Here is a 21,347-nt window from a genome sequence, read left to right on the forward strand (position 1 = left end):
GAGAGCCCACACTGCTTCACTTCTTGAAAGCAAAGCAGACCTCATCCAAAAGAAGAGAGAGAGATTTTCCTTTGCATGGAACGTGGACTACAAGGACAAAGCTGTGTGGTTTGCTCTATAGGTTTAGGAATTTTCATTTGTTCGTTTGTGATAAGGTGGTTTTTAAGCTCTGCTCTGTAATTTCCTGTTGGATCATGGACTACTTCTAAAAGATCCATAAAAGCTCACTGAGAAAAGCAAACTCAGGTATTTCTCACTGCCATCTGTTCATTCAAATATCCTACCGGTGTCTGCCTATCTACCAGAAAGTCTACAAACAAAAATATCATACGTTTTCCATGTCGTGCAACAGCCGGATATACTGTGGGGAAAAGTCGCTGCCAATGAATAAGCTGGGAAAAGGCTGAACAGATCCCAGCTCTCATGTGCCACCAGCTGAATCCCAGGATGACCACCACATATCCGACATTCCCCTCAGAGGTAGTCATAGCTGGGTAGAGCCTCAGCCGATTGAGGGAGGTGGCTGTCCCACTCTACTCCGGACTGGTGAGGACCCACAATGAGTATGGTGGGCAGTTTTGGGGGCCACAGGCTAAAAAGGATATCAAGGTACTGGAGAGCATCCAGAGGAGGGACACAAAAGTTGGTGAAGGGTTTAGAGTGGAAGTCGTATGAGGAGCGGCTGAAATCACTTCGTCTGTTTGGCCTAGAGGAGACCAAGGAAAGACCGCATCGCGATCTACAGCTTCCTCACAGGAGGAGGGAGGGAAGGAGCAGGCGCTGATCTCTTTTCTCTGGTGACCCCAGGGAATGGCAGAAAGATGTTTCAGAGAGGTTTATGTTGGCTATTTGGAAAAGGCTCTTCACCCAGAGGGTGGTGGAGCACTGGAACAGCTCCCCAGGGAAGCAGTCGTGACACCAAGCCTGACAACGTTCAAGAAACATTTGGACAATGCCCTCAGAGACACATGGCATGAACGTTGGGGTTGTCCTGTGGAGGGACAGGAGTTGGGCTCGATGATCCTTGAGGGTCCCTTCCACCTCAGGACATCCTATGGCTCTAGGTACCCACTTGGCGAGCTCAGAGACTCCGAGCTCTTCACCATGTGACCCATTCCCCAGGAAACTTTTGCAATGCATGGTAAATCCCAAAGGCCTTTTCTTTTCTACACGGGATGGGTCTCACTGCAGCGAAGACGGTACCAACGCCCATGGCAGGCGCAGTAATGCCAAGGACAGCGAGCAGGAAGAGCGAGTAGCGCTTCATGTGGGCACCCGTGTTTGTGGTTAGTTGTGAAGACACGTTTAATGAAGTTAATTATGGTTCACTACGGTTTGTGAGCAGGTGCCTTGCGGGAATGGCCACCTCAGGGGTGCTGCCAGCACCGTTCCCATCACGGCAGAGGTCTGAGAGGTCAGGAAAGCGCCTTCCTGACTGCCTTGGGTCTGGTTGGGAGACGCAGACAGGCCTGAGCAGAGGGGACGGGGATCTGCTGTGACGACCCCGCGGCAGTTACAGCAGCAACGCCGTACAAGAAAGCCACGGGGGGCGGGGCGTAACGGTATGAGGCAGGGGCGTGGCCTAAGGAGGCGTGGCCTCGCGGTGAGGGCGTGGCCCCAGGCAGGTGGATACGGAGGCGGAGCCTCAGGGTGGGGCGTCACAGAAGGGGCCTCGCGGCAGGGGGGGGGGGCCGTCATGGGTCGTCACTAGAGCGTCATGGGGAGGAGCGTCGAGGGACCAAGGCCCACAAGGGGCGAAGCGTCGAGGGGGCGGGGCCTCGAAGGAGAGTGATTCGTAGGGCGGGGCATCACAAGGGGCGGGGCCTCTCGGGGCAAACGGAGGCGGAGCCTCGTGGGGGCGTTTCTCAAACGGGCTTGGCCTTATAGATGGGCGTGGCTTTTTCACACGGGGGCGTGTCTTTTCACAGCGGCAGGGTGCACCCGGGGTGGTGTGTCACGTGATCATAGGCCACAGCGCGGGGGTGTGGCCTCGCACGGCGCGGGGCTTCACGTGATGGGTGTGGTCTATCGGGGGCGTGGCTTCACGAGGAGCGTGTCGTCTACAGAGCAGTGCGTCACGTGACCCACCGCCCCAGCGCGGGGGCCAAGATGGCGCTGAACAGGTTTCACTCGCTGGAGGGTCGTGTCGTCATCCCTAAGGAAGAGAGGTACCGGGGCTGGGCTAGACTGGGGGGCTCCTGCCGGGGCGCGGTGTCAGGGTTCCTGCTGCTCTCCCTGCAGGGGACAACCCGGGGCCGTGCCCACCCGGAGTGCTGAGCCCCGTCGTTCCCCCTAGTGCGGGGAACTCCATGGCGTAGTTTGTGGTAGTTAAACATCTTTATCCTCAGCATAAGAAGGATATGGAGCTCTTGGAACGGGTCCAGAGGAGACCACGAAGATGATCCGAGGGCTAGGGCACCTCCCGTATGAGGACAGGCTGAGAGAGTTGGGCTTGTTCAGCCTGGAGAAGGCACCAGTGAGACCTTATAGTGGCCTTCCAGTACCTGAAGGGACTACAGGAAAGCTGAGGAGGGACTGTTTACAAGGACATGGAGTGATAGGACCAGGGGGAAGGGCTTTAAATTAGAAGGGGGAAGATTTAGATTAGACATTAGGACAAAATTCCACACGATGGGGGTGGTGAGGCAGTGTCACAGGTTGCCCAGGGAAGCTGTGGCTGCCCCATCCCTGCAGGTTTTCAAGGCCAGGTTGGATGGGGCCTTGGACAGTCTGGTCTAGTGGGAGGTGTCCCTGCCCATCGCAGGGGGGTTGGAACTGGATGATCTTTAAGGTCCCTTCCAGCTCAAACCATTCTGTGATTCTTCAGGCAGCATGAGAATGGGATGGGGAGCAGGGCCAGCCAGAGCCCACAGAGCTCCTTCTTCTCTGCTGCTGAATCTCAGCAATCCTTCCTGCTGCTCCATCAGGCATCCTGGGTGAAGAGTGAGCTGCAGTCACCTGTAATAGGCAAGGAATTGGGTGTTTTTTAATGTTGTGCACTTAGGTGGATGTTATCGGGAAGGCAGAGACCACTTAAAGTAGGAGTTTGCGTGACTTGAATTCAAAGTAAGGAAAATCTGTTGTCAGAGGAGAGGCCTGGGTAGAGCAGGCCGTCCCATTACTGCTGGAGAGCCTCTCTGTGGAAGCGCAGCCTGCTGCTCAGTGCCTGCCCCTCGGCCCAGGTGGAGCACAACAGACTGCTCAATGGGCTTGGGCTTCGCCTTCATTGTGCTTGAGTACAAGTGTACTCAGTAAAGCATCACTGAGTTCTTTGAGACTGGTAAACAATAACAGAAATACCTCCTGCAGAGAAGGACCTAGAGTGCAGATGGATGAAAAGCTGGACGTGAGTCGGCAATGTGCCCTCATAGTCTAGAAAGCCAACTGTATCCCTGGCTGCATTACAAAAGGCATGGCTAGCAGGGCCAGCGAGGTGATTCTGCCCCTCTGCTGTGCTCTCTCAAGACCCGACCTGGAGTGCTGTGTCCAACTCTACAGTCCTCGGCATAGGAAGGACATGGATCTATTAGAGTGGGTCCAGAGGAGGCCGCGAAGATGAAAAGAGGCTGAGACAGTTGGAGTTCTTCAGCTTGGAGAAGACCCCAAGGAGACATTATTGTGGCCTTTCAGTACTTAAAGGGGGCCTGTAAGAAAGATGGGGCAAAACTTTTTAGCAGGGCCTGTAGCAATAGGACAAGGGGTAATGGTTTTAAACTAAAAGAGGAGGGCTTTAGACTGGACATATGGAAGAAGGTTTTTATGCTGAGGGTGGTGAGATGCCGGCACAGGTTGCCCAGAGCGGTGGCAGATGCCCCATCCCTGGAAGCATTCAAGGTCAGGTTAGATGAAGTTCTGAGCAACCTGATCGAGTTGAAGATGTCCCTGCTCCTGCAGAGGTTGGACCAGGTGATCTTAATGGTCCCTTACAACCCAAAACATTCTATAGTTCTGTGATAATGTTGAGTTCATAACTGACTGCTGATGCTTCAGACAGGGAAGTCCTTTGTCACGTAGAGCTTTTACTTATTTAAAGGAGATCTATTTGTCATTGAGCTCAAGCCATTCTTCGAAGTGTTGCTTAGTCACAGGTGAGTGCAGCACAGCTCTGTGTGGTGCACGGCCTTCCCGTGACAGCCCTGAATGGGCATGCAGGTGCAAACCTGTCCAGCAGCCTAATTATGCCTAGTGGTGGTGGCTGTGTGCTATTTGCTTGTGTGAGTAGCTAAGAAGGAGTAAACATTAACGTGACCACACAGAAATTCTTCCCGGTGAGGAAAACTGACATGAAATGCTGCTACAGGACGTGGTTGAGGAAATGTTCTGGTAAGATCCAATCTGTTGAGGAGCTGGTTTTATTTAGCTTAGAAAAAATGCTTCCCCTTTGCATCTTGGAAATGGAAAGAGCTCCACTGCCTTGTCAGTTTGTCCCGCCCAGCCAGTCAGAGAATCTGCATCTAGTGCAACAGTGAAGTAATGTCCTGGTCGTTAAAGCTAGACTTTTTAATGTCTTCCTCCTTCAACAGCTGCATTTGTCAGATACATCTATACTTTATTTTCTCTTCCCAAAGGGCCACATGACCTGAAACTGTAGGGCTTTGTGTTGTTTTCCCATGCGGTGGCCCTGCTGATTCCTCCCTTCCCCCAATAATTTTGCAATTTCCTACCTCCTGACTTGATCCAACTTCTGCAGTCTGCTGATTGGAATACACAAGGATTACTTTTGATCCAGCCTCTTCAGGCTTGTGTTGGGTTAGGGTTTTGTGTTTTCTTTCTCCATGCTCTTGAACCATAAAATTGCATTCTTCTGCCACTGTAACATGCTGCAAGCTTGTCATCCCCGAGGCTCTTCTGTTCTGTAAATTTTCTTGCTCAGTGCTCTGTTTAGGATTTGCCAGATTTTAGGATCTGTTAGGATCTGCCCTGTAGATTCAGTGACACGCTTTCCCAAGCTAACCCTTTTGTTTTTCCTGAATGTATATTTAATTGTTCAGGCACCTCCATCCCCCCTGACCCTGTAGTGTTCATGGTTCTCATCTGGCTTTATGTCATTAGTAAACTCAGCTAATGCTCTTATGGATATCCAACAATAATAACTTTATTGCTGATGTTACTGGCTCCTTGTTTCGTTCCTTAGCATGGTGCTGTTTATTACAAATATTACTGAAATCATGTAAAGTGAGGTCAGCAGGGAGGCTATTAGTGAAGCAGCTTCCTCAGTTTGCACAGTGGGTGTGGTGTTACAGCAGTGCTGTTTTCCCATGCCATGGCCAGTCTGAATTTGAGCACGGACTTGGAGAGAGGGGCTTGGTCTGAGGTGATACCTTGGCTTCAAAGGAGTTAAAGGATTTTCACCAGACAGTGGGGAACTCTAGGCTTGCTTTATTCACAAGTTGGACCATTACCTCAGTAAACAGCAAAGGCCCACCCAAAGTCATCAGATATTTATATTGCATTATACAATAGGTATTTTCTTTGAAAAGTTCTTGGTGCTTTTCCATGTGCTTCTAGTTCTTTATTCTTCATTAACTTGAAAGCCCACAGAATTCCACCTTGATAATTCACCTCCGCTGTCTCGTTTCGGTTCTCCCTCAGAAGTGATGCTTCAACAGGTCATGTTTCTCCTCTGGTCATAAAAATCTAATGCCTGTGTCCTAAGTCTGACATTTCTTACACAATTTGTTGATTTGGCCGGACTGGGGCTGTACATGGGACAATTGAGCGGGATTCTTGTAGTTGTCATAAAGATTAATTTCCTATACCTGGTCTTATATTCTGAATACAACACTCTGTTTATCACAATCAACTATCAATAATATCTAAGTCCTACATGGATATATTTATACTATTTTCTCATTTTCCTTAACAAAGGGGATGGTTTCAGACACCTCAGCCCTTTCTGTGGATACAGAAGGAGAAACTTGCATTTAAAGCTTCCCTTTATAGAGGAGGGGCAGGGGTTATTACAGGTGGGAGGATGAATTCTTTGACTGCCTAAATCTTCCCTCTTGGTTCAAAGGGAAAACATCAGGGCCCACAGTAGAATTGAGTCTTCTGGGATAAAATTCAGAGCTTTTGGTGTGCTATGCCTCTCTCTGTGTGACGAGTGTATGTGCCAGAACTGTTGCTGAGTTTGTCTCTGATTTTATTTCCTCCTGTAGTGTTCTCAAACAGTGTAAAGATGTGGAGCTCTCCTTCAGCGACGTGACAGGCAATCCTGAAGCCTTCAAAGGCACCAAAAAAGGGACACTGTATCTCACCCCTTACAGAGTAAGTCTGACACCAGCAGGGCTGCTTCTTTCTCAAGGGATCGTGGAGACTTTAGACCAGAAACCTAGTTGGTGATAAAAGAAGTAAATTTTGTTATGGGAGGAACCACTGAGACTACTAGGTAGGAGAGGGGAAGGTGGAAATATGATAGTTTTTGCCTGTGTCACTATCCCAGTTCCCTAGAAAGGCACATGCAGTCCTGGAAATCAATGTCTAGAGAATAGATTTTATATAACGTTTTGGTTATTATTACTTTCTTTGAAAACCGTCATAGCCTATCCTTAAAAAGCAGAACAATAAAACTCTGTAAATGAGCATGTGTGTTTTTAAGTGACATGTTATTTTGCAACATGTACTTCAGGCCATCAAATCTCTTTGGGATCCTGTCATATTAATGCTCTGAAATAACACAGTGCATGCTGATACTAGAAGTTAAGTTATCCTGGGTTTGGATGCTCCTGCTAGAACTCTGTAACCACAGTTTCTTTCTAATTCAAGTAATTCAGAAGCATTCCCTCCTACCTTGCAGATGATCTTTGTGTCGAAGGGCAAGGATCCTATGCAGTCTTTCATGATGCCATTTTATTTGGTGAAAGGATGCTCAATCGAGCAGCCTGTTTTCTCTGCCAATTACATCAAAGGACAGATTCAAGCCGAGGCAGGAGGTATGTGCTTGTGCTTTGTAAACTGAACGTTTCGCAGGTGTCTCAAGTCCCTTTCTGCTGAACGTCAGGTAGCTGGCTTAGGTGCACAAGGAAGACAGGCAGAGTAGCTGTGGCCCTGCTGAGATGACTCCTGTCTTCTAAACTTTAAGATGCTACTTTTGTGTCATTTTCTGCCCCCAAAGCCTGTAACTGACTTTCACTGTGCAACTTTTGTTTAATCCTGTAACTTCTGCAGATTACTCTTCTTCCATGTGTGCTTGTTTTCTCCTGTCTTTGCCCTGAAAGGGTGTGTAAGTGACCAAGTCAACAGTCATAGGGGCTGATACACAGAATTAGCCACTGCTTTTGTTTTCTGGAGCTCAGCAGCTGTGTACAAGCTTGGTTACATTTGTACATTTAGGGTGTTGCTGTATATCATTGATTCAGCTTTGTTCCCAGTTTGTTGATTAAACTGTGCTAAGACTTTTACAGTCAGGTTGTGACCAAGCAAGGGGAGTTGCAGAAGATAAGCAGGGATTAAAATCAAGGCTTCTGGTTTGAATTGACTCCCTCTTCAGCCCTGGAATTAGTTTTTGTGCATTTTTATGGCATCTGGAGAGCTTAGGCTTTTGCTTTCAGTTTGGAACAATGTTTTGAGGTGGCTGGGTCCTCAGGGGGTTGTGGGTCAGCCTGTTGTCTCGGATTGAAATCATACTAAGACAGTGGTTTAAAAGAGATGAATCTCCAAGGGAATGACTTTATCCCTGTTATGTTTCCATGTTTTGTTACATTTCTATACTTTATTTCTACTTTGGGGTGGGGGGGAGCCTCTCTTTACTTTTACTAATTTCCTTGTTAGACAAGGAAGATAAATTGTATTTTATGAAATCTTTTATTTCAATTACGTCTTTTTTTCCTACAAGCACCAAAAAAACAAAGCACACAGAAGAAAACTCCAAAGAAAGCCCCTACTAAACAAAGCATTCTACTTATCTTGCAGTATCATTGCCTACTTGATTGTTTTTCTGAGAAACTGTTGTTATACCTAAGCATTTATAATCTGTCTGAGCTTCTGTGGGTCAAAGAGATTAAAAATAGTGCCTTTGATTTAAATCCTAGCATGAGTTGCAGATCGTGAGCTGTAGTTTGCTGAGTTCAGCAATAAAACTTCATTTGAGGGCTTTCAATTAAAATCCTCAGTGAATTAAGTGTTCTTTCCTTACACTGTGCTCGTTATTAGGTTCTCTTAGACCTTTCAGGAAAGAACAAAACAACTTAGTATCTAGAGTGGGCTGCTTCTACGCAACTGTAGGGGTGATCATTTTTTAAAGGGTAAAGAAATAGATTCCTGATCTTGAGCTACCAGTTTGGGAGGACATCTGATAGCAATGCAGTGATCCTTTCCTTCTCACAACAGGACACAAAACAGTTTTGAAACAACAAAGGGAAAAAAACCCACATAATTGGAGTATTTACTGGTTTGCTGTCTTGACTACTACCGAGGAGGTTATTAATGTGTTTCAATTCTAATTCTCTCTCTTTCCTAGGTGGCTGGGAAGGGCAGGGGACCTTTAAACTGACTTTCAACAGTGGAGGAGCCATTGAGTTTGGACAGCTGATGTTCAAAGTTGCCTCTAATGGTAAGAGATCTTCAGAGCTTGCAGTTCCCCAATGGCTGGCTGAGATAGAGAACCGCGCCCTTTTTGAACTTGAGCGGAAGAAACGTACACATTGCATTCTTCTTCAGCAATGTATTTTTTCTCTTTCTAGGGGAACTTTTGTTTCCCCTTCCATTCCTTTGTCTTTATTTCATCTTAGTGCTTAGTGTAATTAGAATAATTTGGGGTTTATTCTTCTGAGGTGGACCACCTTTTCTATAGGACATTATTCCTGCCGGAACAAAGTTGAAGTATGTGATGCTCAAACTGGAGAAGGGCGGATTTAGACTAGACGTAAGGAAGAATTTCTTCACTATGTGGGCGGTGAGGTACTGGCACAGGTTTCCCAGGGAAGCTGTGAGTGCCCCATCCCTGGAGGTGTTCAAGGCCAAGTTGGATGTGGCCTTGGACAGCCTGATCTGGTGGGAGGTGTCCCTGCCTGTGGCAGGAGGTTGGATGATCTTCAAGGTCCCTTCCAACCCAAACTGTTCTATGATTCTGTGGTGAAAAATTGCTTCAGTTACCTACCCTCAGCTCAGTTCTATAATAGTGGAGTAAGATGAGGGAAGTTAACGTGCACTTTAGGGCAAGGGAAAAATAAATTTTAAAAAATAACTTTAAAACTTTCAGATGGGGGGGAATGTGCTTGCTTTTTTTTTTTTCTCTCTCTCTGATTAGGAAGTTTAAAAAGCCACCCTACTGGTATTTGTTTTAGAGTGGTCTGTTCCTCCAGCAGTGGGAGTGCTGTGATAGAACTGGTACCTGATAGCTGGTGTTTTTGCAGCTGGTTTCCTTTAGCACCCTGTAAACTTGCAGTGAGGAGACTAATGCTTTCCAAGCATGATACTATGCCAGGATTGTATAGTGAATTTAGATGAAGGGAAATGGTGCTGCATGAACAGGAATATTTTCATTTTATTCTGTATGTTTAGTTGTAATGAAAGGATGTCTGGCTTACAAAACATGTGCTTCCTAGCTTCCAGCAGCGTTCCTCTCCAGAACCCTGGCTATGGCTATACACCTGTTCCCGGAGGGTATGCGCCTGCTCCTGGGGGTTATTCCCCTACGCCAGGGGGCTATGCTGCTCCTCCACCACCAAACGGACCATATCCTTATGCACCACCTCCAATGAATGCCTATGGACCAGCTCCACAGCCGATGGGATATCCATACGCCCAGACTCCAGGTTTGGAAGTTGTATCATGACTGGCAGGGTGTGTTTGGTCTTGTAAAGGATTCACAGTGAAATTTGCTGTAGTTTTGCCTCCATCAAGGATTCTTGTCCTTGTGAAAATCTGTCAAGTGCTGTTGATGCCTCCCGTCAGTCTCCGTAGTTGAGGTTGGATGGGAGGTGAAAATGTGGTTTATAAATCGTGCTGCTGCTTGGCAGAGAATTGATGCCTGCTTGTATGATGGGCATTAGCAAGATGTCAAATCCCTGCTGCCTGCATCCCTGCCAAGCCTGCAGAGCTTCCCTCTGCTTTTGTCCAGAGCTAACTTGCTGCTGGGCCTGTGAGCTCCCTTCCTCTCTGTCCCATTGCCACAGTCCAAGGCATTAATACAGTATCATCTCTTTCAGGTATTTACCCAACACTTCCAAACATGAACCCCGTGTATGTGCCACCTCCTCCTCCGTACTCCGGGCCCTCTCCTGCAGGACCCTCGGCTCCCTCAGCCTGGGTGGGCCTGGGGATGCCAGGTAAATGGGACTGGGGGGTTGCCAGGGGCTGGGTGCAAAAGAGGGCTTGGGCTGTGGGTGGTGGTGTAGGTGGAGTGTGGGCTGGGGAAGCTGCTGTTGTTGCAGAAGCTGAAAAGTCATCTTGTTCTGTTATTTGAGATAATAGAGCGTGTGGGGAACTACTCAGCTCTGCACTGCACAGCTTGTGGTCAGCGCTAGACAGCGTGCAGCTTTGCTGAGCTGCTCTGAATTCAAACCTAGCTTGCTGCAGTTGCTTGTTGGCTCTTTGGACCTTTGTTGCCTCCTCAGGAGAGCTCTGGCTGGGGAGGAGGCTCTGGGGCTTGGGCCACTGCCTAAGTTGTGGAAGATGGCTTCTTTCCTTTCTAGGGCACAGTGGGACCATGGAAGCTGCTTCTAGCGCGTATTACAACCCTGCCAACCCACACAATGCGTACATGCCCATGGTGAGTACTGTGCCTGTGATCTGTATGTCCCTGTTCCATTTCTGTTGCTAGCAGAAATGGGGATTTGCTTTCCTAGCAAAGTCTAGCATGCCTTCACATTGAATGTGCACAGAATGTGTACGTTTTCCTGGTAGGGAGGTGTGGGTGTTGGTCCCATGAAGAAGCCTTGTTAAATTCTCTGTCAGGAGAGGAGGAAGGCCTTAAGATTCATTCAGTAACAGCCATTCAGCGTTTATCTTACTCTTAAAGGCATCACACATTTGCACAGGGACAGAGAACACACAGAGCTCTGCTTCTGCTGTGCCTGAAAGTGGGGAGAGTTAAAGAAGAGCAGGTCGGTTAAGGGTTGAGAGTGTGTGGGTTTCTCTTCGTTTTTTTACTGGGCTGCATGGAGATGGGGAGGTCTTTTACTGTTCAGTCAGTGGCAGCTGGTTGGTAGGCTGTAGCCTATATCTGGTACGTGACAGCCTGTGCCCTTTGCTGCCTGGCGTGGCTCTGTGGTGGGCTGCGAGCTGATGGAGCAGCAAAGCTGGCCCTCAGCCCAGCACCTTCTATCTGCTGGGGCAGAGGTATTGACGTCCACAGAGACAGAGCCCTGGAAGTGAAGGGAGAATGTGATTAAAACAGATTAAATAGTCTGTTTGCTGTAGACCTGGATTTGAGGAGATCTTCACTAGAAACATTATGGGAGGCTGCAGTCTGCTGAAGTATAACTGATACTAGAGAGGAATGGTGTGATGAGATGACAGCTTAAAACGCAGCACCTGCTTCTGTCTGTAGCTCGCTGAAGAGCACTCATTTCTTGTAAGCCAAGCCTGAGAACACCTGGGAAGAGCTCACTGTAAAATGAGTGGGGTTGTTGATTCTATTGTATCTTCTTCCAGGATCAGCCACCTCCTTATGCACCGCCCGAGGATAAGAAGAACAACTAACAGAAGGAAACTGTGACCAGCCTCCCTCTTTCTTCCTAAAGACAACTTGGCTGTTCTTACCCCTTGGGTTAGCGTGTCTCTAGGTCTCTCTGTGTCTATACAGTATATGTAGTGCTGGGCAGCCGAGCACCTGCCCTCCTTAAACTTTAAGTCTGTGGCAATACAAGGCGGAACGACAGCACTTTCCTGCTTATTTGCTTTATCTCATGGATTCGAAGCACTAACCTTTTGCTCTGCCGTTGGCTTGAGGAGAGAGATGGACTTCTTCATAAACCACCAGTAGACCACATCACTAAACTAGGACTAAAATATGAAGGCTCTGGGATCTTGGAGTAGAACTACTTGGAATGCCAAACTTTTGACTTCCTCTGAAGCACAGTCTGAGGGGAATATAGAGAGCCATGAGGTTCCTTGCGTAGACCCTTGGTTGCCCCAGAAAAGTGTTAAATTTCCTTAAATTCTGGCACAGCTCAGCGTGAGATGGGACTCTGGAAATCCTGTATCGTGCTGGAAGCATGTATTTCATGCCCTGGACTAAAAGTCATGGTGTGACAAACATGGGAAATGCATCCTAAGAGACACTGAAGCATTTGGCTGTGCAGGAGGGAAGGGGGTGGGCAGAGGTCGAATGGAAAAGGAAACAAAGATGTGCTACAGGGCAGTGAGCTGATACTGGCAGGTGTGCAAATCAGTCTTCCTTTCCCTCTCCTAGAAGCAGATCCTATCTGTGCAGTGATCCTGTGTCAAGCAGATGTTCTTCAAGCGTAATGGAGTCCAGCGCTGCACAGGAGGCTGCTTGCCTTGGAGCAAAATGTGCTACGTGAGGAAGATGACCTGGCAGTAGCCTTGTCAGGAAACAGTCCCACAGCCCTGGCTCCCTCTGTTGAGCCAGCATGTGCTGCGTGCTAGCTCCACAGGGGAAAACTGGCCTGGATCTCTTCCTTGGGCCACAACAGCCAGCGTGTGTGCACCCACATCTGAGCAGCATGGGAGGGCAGGCACTGTAATAGCGGTGTAGGGTTGCTTAGGGGTGCAGCGCACTTGCAGCTGGGAACTCTTGTTTGGTGTGGATGTTGCTAACACTCGGCTCTCTCGCAGAGCCTGGCTGCTCAGCCACAACCTTTCCTCCTTCCTTAGGACGTAGTGCCATTGACTTGCTCTGAAGAGTCTCTAGTCTGGTGGAGACCCTTGTGATCTTTTACCTCTGAGGTGGTTATACTTCTTCCTACAACCTTCCTACCTTCACACTGAAGGGAAGGAGTGTTTTCCTCCTTGCTTCCCTGTGTGCCAGGGCTCTCCTCTAAGTCAGGCCTGCACAACTTGCAGTGTGAGTTCCTAAAGCAGCCCTGCATGGGGGGAAGTAAATTTCCTTATCTATAAACACATTTTAAGTCCAAGTTAGAGATACTCTAATAACTCTATTTAAAAAAAAAAATCAGCCATGAATGTTTGTAACTTTTTGAATTGCACTTTAATACAGGAGCGTTGATACCTTTAGCTGCCTGGTTGCTGTTGTGTGTGTGTGTTGGGTTGACCTTCATTCTTGCCTGCTGTGCAGAAGGCTGGAACAACCTTCTGGTCATTCAGCCAGACAACCGCTGGTGGTGGTCTATCAGGTCTGCTGTGGGCCTGTCCTTTCTCCCTGCTGCATGGCTAAGCTGGATCTGGAGTCAAGTAACTGAGAGGGAAAAAGGTGGGGCTGATCCTCTTGCTGTCTGGCGAGGGTGGAAGGCTGGTTTGTGCCTTTGCTCTTGCCCAGAGAACCAGCACTGGCAGGGGTTCACGTCCTCACACGTTGAGCAGGGGCTGTGTCACCACCCTGCTACTTGCTACAGCTGTGCCCGTAGAACCTCTCCTGTGTACAGTTCCCACCAGAGGGAAGGTCGGTCTTTAAGAGGAAGGCCTTGCTGGACAATTTTTTTTCCAGTGAGAGGAACACTAAATATATGGTAAAGGAAAATATCGTTTAACTGCGGGCTGTAAAATCCGTTTCCCCTTGTGCCAAGGAAAGCTGTTGCCTTGCTGGACAGGATTTAACTACTGGAAAGCCATTTCCTACTCTGCATCAGTCCAGTCTCTGACAGGAAACCAGTTCTATTTCTTAGCATGGTTTGTTCCTGGTTGGGGTAATGACCCCATAACTCTTCATTAGCAGAGTAGCTATAGGTAGCAACGCTGAATAAACACCAAACAGAGAGCCTGCTTCCCCTTTATTGCAATTGATTTGTCCCAATCACTCTCCAAGAACCAAGCCAGCTCCCGATACAGGCATGAAGTGCACTCGTCCGTTCCTGTCACTGCTGTGCCAGGACCTTGCCGCTGCATTTGGAGAAAGTTTCTAAAATGACCAGAATCAGCGGATTTTTGTGGCAGAAACTAGAGTGGACGGATAACCAGGAACCCTCCAGTGTCTGAATAGAAAGGGGAAATCCCCACCCCTTCTAAAACATGGTTATTTTCCCCATCTGAGGCTTAATCTTCTGTCTCCCCGTGCTGCGGTTTCACAACACAATCTTCACAAGCACTGCACCCCTCTCTGAGGTGGTTGGTGTAGGCCGTGTCCCACCTAAAACTCCTCCATAGGATGTGCGCTGTAGGAAGATGAAGCAGTTGAGGGCTTTAGAGTCTGTTTCACCACTCGCCTTGTTTATTGTGCAGGATCCTCCTTGGGATGGAGCTGGAGCTGTGGCTGTAGCTGCCCTTGGGTGAAGGAGGAACCCTTCCCTGAAAGCCCACAGCGTTCAGCCTGCTGGAGGAGGGCCCCGAGTTCCCTTTTAGCAGGAACTTCCTGCTAGAGCAAGAACAGGATCCAGCTGGCAGCTCAGAGGCACCTGTGACCAGCTCCCAATTCAACAGATGACCTCAAATGAGCATCAACATCTTCCCCACACTACTCATACACAACCAGCTGTGGCTCTGCAGTTTTTGGTGCTCCATCACAGCAAGGCTGCTGGGGTTGGCCGTGGCTGGTTTTTTTTGCTCTGCTCTGCACAGCCACAAAAGGGGCTTTAATGCTATGCTAGCTGGCACGCCAGCCTGTTAAAGTGCTCTAGGATCCTGGCAGCAGGATTGGATCTGCAGGATCAGATCTGCCCAGGACCAACGTAACAGCCTGGAGAAGAGGAGGCTGAAGGGTGACCTTATTACTCTCTACAACTACCTAAAAGGAGGTTGTGGAGAGGAGGGAGCTGGCCTCTTCTCCCAAGTGACTGAGGACAGGACAAGGGGGAATGGCCTGAAGCTCCGCCAGGGGAGGTTCAGGCTGGATATCAGAAAAAAATTCTTCACAGAAAGAGTCATCAGGCACTGGAACAGGCTGCCCAGGGAGGTGGACGAGTCACCTTCCCTGGAGGTGTTCAAGGAACAGGTTGATGAAGCGCTTAGGGATGTGGTTTAAGGGAGTGTTAGGAACGGTTGGACTCGACGATCAGTGGGTCCTTTCCAACCTGGTGATTCTATGATTCTATGAACTGATGTACTTGAAGGGTACACAGGAAAGCTGGGGAGGGACTGTTCACAAAGGCTTGTAGTGATAGGACATGGAGCAATGGGTATAAACTGGAGAGGGGAAGATTTAGACTAGACATAAGGAAGAATTTCTTCACCATGAGGGTGGTGAGAGACATGCACAGGTTGCCCAGGGAAGCTGTTGATGTTCCATCCCTGGAGGTTTTCAAGGCCAGGTTGGATGGGGCCTTGGGCAGCCTGATCGAGTAGGAGGTGTCCCTGCCCATGGCAGGGGGGTTGGAACTGGATGATCTTTAAGGTCCCTTCAAACCCAAACTATTCTATGATGCCTCTAGGAGCTCTTGGTCCTTGAAAGCGTGCACCCCTGCTAATGGCTCCTTATTCTAAGTCAAGCTGATTGTAGCAAAGAAAAGAAAGCGATCAGGTCTGGTCCTTGAGGCTAACGGAATCACGCATGGGGGCAGGGGGCACTACCTCAGAAGATAATAAAGCATCCAAAGTCTTTCTTCGGGTTTAGTTCAAACAGCCCTGCAGCGGTCAGCAGTACCCAGTTCAAAGGTGACAACTCCAACAGAGGCTGGACTCTGCTTTTATGGCACCTCCTACAGGAGGATCTCAAAGGGCTTTGCAATCATTGAGAAATCATGCTCTGCACATCCTTAGGAGGTGGGTAAGAAGAATTCCCGCTTTACACAGACTGAGTAGACATCATCGAGCTGGCATCAGGGGCATGGTTACTCCCCAGCAACACTGGATATGCTGGCAAAAGGCACTTGTGCAGTGAAGAGCCACGTGCCCCAGGGTCTCAGCTCACTCAGGCATGGACCCACGCTCCCATCAGATGAGCCTCGTCACAGGAGGACCGGGTGGAAACCCTCACCAGGAGCTTGCTGTCTGACAGCACGCCAGGGCTGCACCGTGGGACACAGATACCACATCACCACCCCTGAGGGATTAATAACGACTGAGAAGTCGTCTCCTGTCTTTAAGCCACTGATGATCTTTCCGCTGTACACGTCTTGTACCTGTAAGAGAGAGAGAGAGAGAGATGATGGCTACCAGGATTTCCAGAGAACTCTCATCTTGAGGTGAAATCTGTAGTGACTGATGTGGCATAGTGGGATAGGGCACAGCAGTGGGCAGATGGAGGGTGATGGGCAGCTTTGCTTTGACAAGCAGACTCCCCTTTGTGTCGGAGGCAGGGAGTGGGAGTCTTTCCCCCCACCAAAATGCAGAGGGTGTCAAAGGAGGGAGCTGGAAAGAGGGGAATCCAGGTGCTGCAGGACTCCCCGCTATGCAGCGTGCCAGTGGGGCTCACCTCATATACGGCATCCTCGGGAAAGTGGAGCTTGGCCAGGCTGGTGGTGTAGAGGAAAGGCATATCTGTCCTCCTGCTGAAGAAGACGAGGGCACTGGCGCCCTGGGACAGCGGCCGTAGGAACACCTCGATGTGGGACTTCTCCTAGGGGAGGCAATGGGTGGGTGAAGCAGAGCTGCCGGGACCAGTGGTGACCCATAACTTCTGACCTTGCCCTGCAGGACTGCTATGCCAGCAGGTCCCCAGTTCCTACAGCTCTTCTGCTTCTTTGCATCTCCTCCCTCCATATTGTGACCCGCTGTGCTGCTCCTGTCTGCTCTCCCAAACGCATCTGCCTTCCTCCTAACCTTGACAATCCTGCGCCCCTGGATTCCCAGGGGGTCCTGGTTGATCTGGATCATCAGGCGGTTCTGCAGGATCTCCTTGGCACTCGGGGAGATGGTGCGTAGATCCGTGGACATGAGAAGTGGAGCTGCCATCACTGTCCACAAGGCCATTTGGGAGCGTGACTGCTCGTAGCTAAGGCCAAAGTTTCCAATGATGAGCTGGAGGGGAGAAGGTAAAAAGATGGGACAGGCAGAAAAGGGTTAGAAACTTGTTCTGCTTGTCACCCTCAGTGATGCTGCAGCCTGCTGGGAGGGAGCATTCATGGGAAACCTCACACACACTACTGGAGCAGCCCTGGAGCAGCCCACCACTGCCGAGAGATCCCATCCCGCCTGGTGCTGAGCCATCAGCACACACTCAAATGCACTTACCAACACCTTTGCTTCACCACTGTCCCTCCTTAGGCTGTGCAGGGGAAGACAAGGACACCTGGATAACTTGACAGGTGTCCTTGAGCAGTGAAGGATTCATTGCAACCTCGGGTTTTCCCACAGCTTAACCAAAGGCAACACAAGCTTTGCATCTTTGCAGCAATAGGGCTCCTGCTCATGATGCTCTTCCTTCGCCCTGCCCCTAGAAGGGGATCCCAGGAGATCCCCCAAGCCCAGCCAGCATCAGTGCACCCACCACCCAGGCGCACCATGTCTGGGTCATTCCAATGTCCAGGGCCAGCCGCCGGCTGCAGCACATCTTGGTTTTCGAAGAACCAGTCCAGGATGGAAAGTACACTGTCCCAGGAGTCCTGGATGTCGTCATAGTTACGCCAGAGGTTGCAGACCTCTTCCAGGATGGTGTAGTTCACCTGGAGAGGAGCACAGGGTCAGGCAGAAAGGATGGGGTCTGCAAGGTGGGGCAGAAGGGGCAGCCAGACTTGTTGCGAGTTGCAGCATCCAGAAGACATTGGTGTTTGCACAGGGATCTAGAGAAGGGCAACATCAGGTAGTGAAGGAGGAGTCACATCCCAATATGACCGGGCACATTCCAGTATGATAGGATGTCTGACAAAACAACCAGAGGCCGTGGGGAAATATGACCAGCTGCAAGAAGGAGGGCAGCTTGGGATTGACTCAGAAGGTGAAAGAGCAAATAAACAAACACTCAATTCTCAAGAAATATTACTAGGACAAACATCCTATGTATTTCAAGCACTGAAACCAGACAGGACATATCTCAGAAGAGCATGCTGTCCGGATCAACTCCACACCAGCCAAGGGGCGTGGAGAGGGCACACTCCAGCACCTTCTTCTCCCAAAGTCCCACCACCCAGTCATATTGGGAACCCTACGTGTCCCCAGCGACAGGGGGGCCACATCCCCTCCAGGGACCTACATCCCCATCCTACCAGGGACAGAGTGATAAGCTCCTGCAGCTCCGATAAGAGCTTCCCGAGGGCACAGGGGACACGGGGAACAGTCACCAGATGGGAAACCCCTCACCTTGGGGGGAAGCCCCCCCTGATACGCTGGCCAGCTACAGGAGTAGACGATGGGACGGCCCGTGGCGTTCAAGGCCCTTGCCATTTGTGGGTAGCCTTAGGGAGAGAAGACGACAAGTGGTGAAGGACATGACCAGCAAGCAGCCTGCATCCCAGCCCACACGGCCAGGGGAACCCCAGGCCAGCCTGGCCTCCTGCCTTACACAGGGCACCCAAACTCCCTCCTCTGTGCCCAACAGCTGCAACAAGAGATGTGAGAGAAGAACCAAAACCAGCCAAACTTTTCTGCAGACACCCAGCTGCCCTGACCAAAGCAGCAAGGGGAGAAACACCAGCCAGCTGGGAAGTCTTTACCCTCTGCCTGCTCCTCTGCTGATGAGTAGCACCCATCCAGCTTCAGCATGTCCACACCCCACTCCGCAAAGGTCTGGGCGTCCCGCTCTACGAGGTCCAGCGTGGTGCCCGGGTAGCCCCCGCAGGTAAGGGTGCCCAGATCACCATAAATACCCAGTTTCAGACCGCGAGCATGGACCTGCGAGGAGAGGAGAGCTGTAAGGCAGGGACAAAGCAGAGGCCCGAGGTGCCTCCCAGAGACCAGGCTCCTCCATCTCCTCCCGCCATGGTGTCATGGAAACACAAAGACACACACACACACACACCATCCCCACTGGGCACTCACGTAGTCAGCCAGAGCCTTAATCCCCCTGGGAAACCTCTCGGGGTCAGGAATCAGCCGTCCCTCTGCGTCCCGCTGCCTGGCTGACCAGCAGTCATCGATGTTGATGTATTTGTAGCCCAGCTCCCTCCAGCCATCCTCCGCTAAGCGGTCTGCCATCTCAAAGAAGAGTGTCTCACTGTGGATCGGGGGAACGGAGACATGGCAGGCTGAACCCCAGTGACTTCTGTGACCCTCTGGCTGCAAGCAGCCAGCAGCACTGCAGGGCTAAGAAGAGCTCTGGGGGGTTGGTCAGCATAGGACTGGCCTGGGTGACACAGGAGGGTCCCCAGGGCTCCCGCTTCACCCCTGACCATGTCCCATTCATAGAATCATAGAATCATAGAATTGCTAGGGTGCATAAAATCTCTTAGATCATCAAGTCCAACCATTGCTATCTGCCACTAAACTATATCCCTGAGCACCTCTTTTAAAGTCTACCCATCTTTTAAACACCTCCAGGGATGGGGACTCCACCACCTCCCTGGGCATCCTCTGACAGTGCCCGGTGGCCCCTTCTGTGAAAAAGTTTTTCCTCATGTCCAGTCTGAACCTCCCCTGGCGCAGCGTGAGGCCGTTTCCCCCTCTTATCACCTGTCACTTGGGAGAAGAGACCAACCCCAACCTCTCTGCAACCTCCTTTCAGGCAGCTGTATAGAGCAATAAGGTCTCCCCTCAGCCTTCTCTTCCCCAGGCTAAACAACCCCAGTTCCCTCAGCCGCTCCTCATAAGACTTATTCTCCAGCCCCTTCACCAGCTTCCTTGCTCTTCTCTGGATACATTCCAGAGCCTCAACATCCTTCTTGTAGTGAGGGGCTCAGAACTGAACACAGTATTCAAGGTGTGGCCTCACCAGTGCTGAGTACACGGGGAGAATAACTTCCCTGGTCCTGCTGGCCACGTCGTTTCTGATACAAGCCAAGATGCCATTGGCCTTCTTGGCCACCCGGGCACACTGCTGGCTCATGTTCAGCTACTGTCAACCAACACCCCCAGCTCCTTCTCCTCCAGGCAGCTTTCTAGCCACTCTTCCCCCAGTCTGTAGTGCTGCACTGGGTTGTTGTGCCCCAAGTGCAGAACCTGGCATTTGGCCTTGTTAAACCTTAGCCCATTGGTCTCAGCCCATCGATCCAGCCTGTTCAGATCCCTTTGCAGAGCCCCCTTACCCTCAAGCAGATCAACACCTCCTCCCAGCTTAGTGTCATCTGCAAAATTGCTAAGGGTACATTCAATGTCTTCATCCAGGTCATTGATAAAGATATTGAACAGGACTGGACCCAGCACCGAGCCCTGGGGGACACCACTTGTGACTGGCCTCCAAGTGGATTTAACTCCATGCACTGATCCCAGTGAAGGGAATCGTGCAGGAGGGTCCCCAGGGCTCCCATTTCACCCCTTTTATTGGTCTCATTGTCCCATTTATTGGTCTCAGTGGAGTATACTGGGAGGTCCCCAGCTTCTCGTTTTCCCCTCCCCGCGATCCCGCCCATCCTGCACCGCCGGTGTCCCCCCAGCTCCTCCCGCGCTTCCCGAGATCCCCCCGATCCAGGGCTCATGACGGGGCCACCGAGCCGTTCCGAGCCTCCGTGATCCTGCGGCTCGGCGCCCCCAGGCCCAGCCCCGGGGAGGGAGGTGGCGCCGCGCCGGGTCCCTCCCGCGCTGACCTGATGCAATGCCGGGGATCCCCGCCGCAGTCCACGTTGCAGCGGAACCGCTCCCAGGCCAGCCAGCCCATGGGGGGCGTGCGCGCCAGCCCGTTCTCCAGCGCCGCGCTCAGCGCCGTCAGCAGCGCCGCCGCCGCCACCGAAGTCACCGCCGCCGCCATCCCCGCGCCGCGGTCACGTGGCAGCGCCGGTCACGTGACGGCCCGGCTCCGCTCTGACCCCGCCCCCGGGGCTCTCGTGTCGCGTCGGCGACGCGCCCCGCGGCTCCCCGGGCACACAGCATCGCCACCACACCCCACTGCCACATCCCGAGGGAATCATGGAATCACCAGGTTGGAAGAGACCTCTTGGGCCATAAAAGTCCAACCATTCCTATCAATCACTAAGCCATGTCCCTGAGCACCTCGTCTACCCGTCTTTTAAACACCTCCAGGGATGGGGACTCCACCACCTCCCTGGGCAGCCTCTGACAGTGCCTGGTGACCCCTTCTGGGAGAAATTTTTTCCTGATATCCAGTCTGAACCTCCCGTGGTGCAGTTTGAGGCCATTCCCTCTTGTCCTGTCCCCTGTCACTTAGGAGAAGAGCCCAGCACCCTCCTCTCTACAATCTCCTTTCAGGTAGTTGTAGCGAGCAATAAGGTCTCCCCTCAGCCTCCTCTTCTCCAGGCTAAACAACCCCAGCTCTTTCAGCCACTCCTTGTAAGACTTGTTCTCCA

At 50.8% G+C, this 21,347-nt stretch overlaps 2 protein-coding genes across 3 annotated transcripts; one reads left to right on the forward strand and one right to left on the reverse strand.

Moving 5' to 3' along the window:
• The first annotated feature begins 2,011 nt into the window (after positions 1-2,011).
• Positions 2,012-13,059, forward strand: WBP2NL (WBP2 N-terminal like). The gene is made up of 8 exons (XM_009556611.2): positions 2,012-2,168; positions 6,159-6,267; positions 6,797-6,932; positions 8,459-8,551; positions 9,546-9,755; positions 10,149-10,268; positions 10,635-10,711; positions 11,596-13,059. Exons 1-8 carry the CDS (start codon positions 2,110-2,112, stop codon positions 11,641-11,643), a joined length of 852 nt encoding a protein of 283 aa, XP_009554906.2. The 5' UTR covers positions 2,012-2,109; the 3' UTR covers positions 11,644-13,059.
• Positions 13,060-13,200: 141 nt separating this feature from the next.
• On the reverse strand, positions 13,201-20,824 carry NAGA (alpha-N-acetylgalactosaminidase). 2 transcript variants are annotated; one of them, XM_054082839.1, is made up of 9 exons: positions 20,631-20,824; positions 18,931-19,105; positions 18,606-18,783; positions 18,253-18,347; positions 17,457-17,618; positions 16,777-16,974; positions 16,430-16,573; positions 15,992-16,136; positions 13,201-14,234 (listed from the first exon to the last, which is right to left on the reverse strand). In XM_054082839.1, the coding sequence occupies exons 1-9, from the start codon at positions 20,789-20,791 to the stop codon at positions 14,116-14,118; spliced, it is 1,377 nt and encodes a 458-aa protein (XP_053938814.1). In that variant the 5' UTR covers positions 20,792-20,824; the 3' UTR covers positions 13,201-14,115. The 2 variants fall into 2 exon arrangements, with proteins under 2 accessions (XP_053938814.1, XP_053938821.1); XM_054082846.1 differs by lacking the exon at positions 13,201-14,234 and having other exon boundaries at positions 14,475-16,136.
• Between the last annotated feature and the right edge of the window lie 523 nt (positions 20,825-21,347).

The sequence above is a fragment of the Cuculus canorus genome, chromosome 1 (genome assembly GCF_017976375.1).
Source record: "Cuculus canorus isolate bCucCan1 chromosome 1, bCucCan1.pri, whole genome shotgun sequence".
Taxonomy (NCBI): domain Eukaryota; kingdom Metazoa; phylum Chordata; class Aves; order Cuculiformes; family Cuculidae; genus Cuculus; species Cuculus canorus.